A 4897-nucleotide genomic window follows, 5' to 3' on the forward strand; every position below is an offset into this window, starting at 1 on the left:
CCCCTCCCCGAGCTGAGCTCCAGACAGACTGGCACCTGGTTACGGATAAGAGGGTTGCACCTTTGCCAGCGGCTGTGTGAAGATGCTTCAGATCTGAGAACGACTCAACCTCTGCCTAGCAGCCTCCCTGGATCCCTCCCGCCCCCCAGCGCCTTGCCTCTCTCAGCTCTCCTCACATCTGCCTTCCTGTGGTCAGCCACAGGCACAGGCACGTACTCACAACCCTTTGAGGGCATGACTGTGTCCCACTCGTGTGTGCATCCCCAGGGGTCTGGAGCAGCAGCTCAGCTCCTTGCAGAGTGCTCCAGACTCCAGGGGGCACCTTACTTCCCGGGTACCCTTAGGGCACCCCTAACAATCTATTGCTCAAACTCTGGGGCTGCCTCTTCTATTAATACTACGACCCCTGTGTCCCTCACCCCTTGTCCTAGATCGACGCTAGGAGCCTGACATAAACAACGATCACGTGACCGTGCGGCAGCTGGTACCTGTTGTAGGCATTGATGAACAGGTGCAGGTTGCCGGGGTTCATGTCGTTCATGATGTGCTGGCGGTAGGTGTGCACCACCTCCACGTTATTCTGCATTTCCTCCTGCGGTTAGAGAGAGGGAATGTCCGTCAGGGGCGCCGTGGCCCTGGGCCGGCCACAACCCTCTCCATTCTCCAGGTTATTCAAGTGCAAAGTGAAGGTAACGGTGCCTGATCCGCAGGACTGAGGAAGCCTTCGAGAAAGTGGAAGCCACCCCTCAGATGCAGGCTGATGCCTGAACGTCAGCTAGTAGCACAAAGGACACAAACCTGGAAGGGTAAAAGGCGCCTTTCTGGGCTCATGACTTGAGGGTTCGGACCCGAAGTCGGTCCTTTCAGATCTGGAAACCATAGGGGCTCAGAACAAGCCACTCCAGGGTGCGCCTCAGTGGGATGTGGCTTATTCTGAGCTAAAGGCAACCGAGACCTTGCAGGCTCAAGAGACACTTCTACCCCACCTCCTTAACTACCTAGAAGAATGTAAATTAGGAGCCTGGCCCACAATAAGAGTGAGCACCAAAAATGACTTTTTACCTACCTACCTGGCAGGGCGAACTAACAACGTGCTCTCCCTCAGTGACCCTCTGAAGCCCCCAGGTGCTCTGCCTCCTCCGGAGCTCAGAATGCCTTGTGCACAGCAATTTCCCTTTCTGTCCCTGAACCTCTCAGGAATGCGGGATTCTCATACACATGCACGTAGTTAAATTTGGCCATTTTCTCTCACTAATCTGTTTCATGTCTATTTAATTATTAGACCGGCCGAAAGAAACTGGAGGGTAAAGGAGCGTTTCTTTCTCCCCTACAACTCCATCACTGCCCTTTCTCGAGCAAGTGCCTTAACCTCTCTAACCTCAGTTTCCTCCAAAAAAATGGGGGGGGGGGTGTGTTAATATCACGCACTTCATCAGGTTGTGAGATTTAACAGAAGTTGTGCATTTTGGGAAGCCCTTTGTAAATAGTAACCGTCAATGCAACTGTTGGCAAGCGTTATTTTTTTTAATGGAGAGAGCTGAAACAGTTTGTCGTGAGTTTGCAGAACAAAGCCAACTCACGCAACCGGAAGTTACGGGAAGGACGATCTCGATTTCTGCAGGGGCCAGCCCGAGCCTTGCAGAAGGCAGGCTGCAGCCTCCCTCCCTGCGGGCTCCTTTCTAAATGTGACAGGGACACACAAACACGTTAGGAACTGGCTCTGTTTCTCGTCTGCACAACGGCAGATGCTGCAGGTTGCACAAAATGGCCCGATGTGGTCAGGGGCGACCAGAGACCAGAGCCAGTGTGGGAGGAAGCAAGGGGGCTGATGTCAAGCCTGAGCATCCATCTAAATAGTCCATGAGGATTTAAGCAACAAAGAAGCCAACGGGCTGTTCAAAAAAAAAAAAAAATCAGGAAAAAATCGTCTGAGGAATTGTACTGGGGTTTCAGATCAAACACACCTGCAGCAATGTGGGTTCACTGAGATCCCCAGATTCTCACCCTCTACTTGACACTGCTCCTCTAAGGAAACCCAGACAGTGACTCAGATTTATTCTGTGTTCCTATCAGGTACAAATTATACAGGGAGGGTGGAAAACATATATCACGAACTGAAACGAAGCATGAAAGAGGAGACAGGGTGAACGGCGGCCCCCAAGATAAGTCCATGTCACACCCCTAGACTCTGTAAATGTTAACTCATTTGGGAAAAAAGCTCTTTGTGGATGTAATTAAGTTAAGGTTCCTGAGACGAGATCATCCTGGATTGTCCCCATGAGTTCTAACTCCAATGACAGGTACCCTCATAAGAGAAAAGCAGGAGGAGATGTGAAACGCACACAGGCAAAGCCACGCAGAGATGGAGGCAGAGGCTGGAGTCAGAGGCCCTGAGCCAAGGGACGCCAAAGTGCCAGGCACCGACAGAATTAAGGAAGGGTCCTTCCCAGACCCTGTGCAGGGCGCGTGGCCCGGCCAGCGCTCGCTTTCAAAGTCCTGGCCTCCTGAACCACGAGAGGATAAACATTGTTGCCGTCAGCTGTCCAGTGTGTGGCACTTTGTTACAGCCACCACAGGAAACCAGCACGAGGACCAGATGCAGTCGGCACACTTCGCCAAGTGCATGACACATCGGCTCCGCTGGCCAAGCGTGCAGTCACACCTCCCACGGTCACGCTCTTTCACTCGGGAGCAGACAGTGGTGAGTGGACCAGCCACAGGACACAGAGCAAGTCGCCTCAAGCCGGACCACCAAGGGAGATTCCAGAGCCAGCCAAAATGCGTCAGGTTTTACACTTTCAAGATGTGCCATTTATTGTACTTCAGTCGAATTGTTTAAAAAAATAATAAAAAAAAGACGTTCAAAAGGGAAAGAACACGTGATTTGATGATTATGAATGACGTCACATTCTTTGGTGGCATCAGCACACGGCTCACTCACTCGCGTCTCGTTCTCTCTGTGCCCTATGTGCCAGGCAGCACACAGCGGCTCAGAGTGGACGACAGCGCCAGACCACGCTACTCACCTTCCCGAAGAGGTGGGACACCAGCATGTCTGGAAGGGCTTGGGTCCACCCGGAGATCTGGGGGGCACAAAACCACTGGGATTAGAAAGTGGGCGTTCACGGCAGTGAGACACAGTCAGCCAAACCCCAAGGACCTTGGGGTCCCGGCACTCAGGTCTGAGGATGCCCCTTGACGGGAACTTGGTTAACCGTCCTCAGTTACCTCCTGGACCTGGGGCGCCGGACGTCAGGGCTGGGACTCGGTCCGTTCCCTACTCTCAGAGGCACAGCACACGTGTGCTCGTCCCCAGCTTTCTCTGCTCCAAAGCACAACTCGTCAGCAAGGAGCGCCCTGTCCATTTTCTCTCAACACACACTGAGCTCCCCTAGTCCACACTCCAGGTCCGCTCACCTCAAACTACCCCTCTGGAAGCAGCCTCCGGATTTTCCCCTCAAGCTAGTTTCCTCTCTCTCAATGGACTGAGGTTACTAAAGACACTGAAGACCTTCTCATTGTCCAATGACAATGCTAGGCATACAGCAGGCGCTCCATAAATGCTAGGCACACAGTGGGAGCTCCCGAAATGCTAGGCACACAGTGGGAGCTCCATAAATGTGTGCTGACCAGCTTCAGCATCGGGCGGAGACCGGTGGGGGTCCAGAGGTGAACCTCGACTGCCACGCCCCAGCCGTGTGGCCCTGGACAGGCTGCAGAGCCTCTGGGCATCAGGCTGCCCATCCATAACTGGGGTGTCAGGAACTTGTGACTTATAAAGTCACAGGCCAAGAAGAGAATTATTTGACACAACTACACACGTCACAGGATCTGTCTCGCTGCCTGACACCCAGTGGGCCCTCAGTGCAGCTCCCTGGGCTGGGGTTGAAAAGGAAGGATGTGGTACAGAAAGGGACACCCCATAAACATTCCTCGGGCTCCACTTTAGCTGATGGACAATGTCCCCAGCCCTCCACGTCTGACTCAGAACAGCTACCAAGAAGCCAAACTGGCTGACCGGAATGTCACTTCCTTTGCTGGAAAATAAAATAAAAACAGGGAGTGTGCTCGGCTCCTGAATGTCACGCAGCAGTGGGGGAAGGGCGCCTGCCTCTGGCAGAATGTTCCAGGAAGAAGTGCAAAACCAGGCTGGCCAACCAGAACATGGGAGGAATGCGGGGGGAGGGGCACGGCCCCTTCGACTGCTCTGTCCCCGACGGCCACCCCAAACTTGGCAAAAACATTTTCAAAATGAGAAGCCAGGATCACCCCAGCTTGAAAGGCCCTGTCTTATTTCGATTGGACCGGCTTCCCCATCTCCTTGGCAAATATTGGAGCTTTTGTGAAAAAAAGAGATAATTATTTTTAAAAGATAAACAAGGAACTCTAGGCCACCGGCCAGAGTAAAGCTTCCTGAGCTAGCACGGGCCCCTGGTCCTCTGGTCAGGGATGTGCCTGGGCCCCTCTGCTCCCAGCGCTGCCTCGCGTGGGTCAAGGTGAGTGTGAACGAGAGCTCGAGAGCTCGGGGCAGGGTGGGCGGACGCAGCACAGATGGAAGTTGCAGAACCGGTTCTCCTTTTGCCTCACTTTGCGTGACCCTGGAAAGCTCCCTTAACCACTGCGAGCCTCAGTTTCCCCCTCCGTGAATGGTATGGCAACTCTACTTCCTGGAGGCACCATGAGACCATGCATACGTAGCAGTGGACAACACAAATGCACCTGAGAACCAACCATTCCTTACCTGTCAGCTAGTTACTGCTGTTGTAAAACTAAGTGGCATAGAATCAGTCCCAAATACATATTTCTTTTTCATTAATAATATTTGGGTTCCTGAGATTAGAGGCATCTGTCTTATTGATCTTTTTATTTTCAGTATCCAGAGCAAAGCCGAGCAGAT

At 52.8% G+C, this 4897-nt stretch overlaps 1 protein-coding gene across 1 annotated transcript in view; it reads right to left on the reverse strand.

The window, feature by feature from the left end:
- The window catches only part of NDRG1 (N-myc downstream regulated 1), a 46541-nt gene that overhangs the window by 11183 nt on the left and 30461 nt on the right, over nt 1–4897 (reverse strand). Inside the window, exons 7-8 of the mRNA XM_023537223.1 lie at nt 3027–3101; nt 489–592 (exon numbers count right to left, since the gene is read on the reverse strand). Of these exons, the coding sequence (XP_023392991.1) occupies nt 489–592; nt 3027–3101 (179 nt within the window). The remainder of the gene's footprint in view (nt 1–488; nt 593–3026; nt 3102–4897) is intronic.

Source organism: Pteropus vampyrus, unplaced genomic scaffold (genome assembly GCF_000151845.1).
Source record: "Pteropus vampyrus isolate Shadow unplaced genomic scaffold, Pvam_2.0 Scaffold183, whole genome shotgun sequence".
In the NCBI taxonomy this organism is placed as follows: domain Eukaryota; kingdom Metazoa; phylum Chordata; class Mammalia; order Chiroptera; family Pteropodidae; genus Pteropus; species Pteropus vampyrus.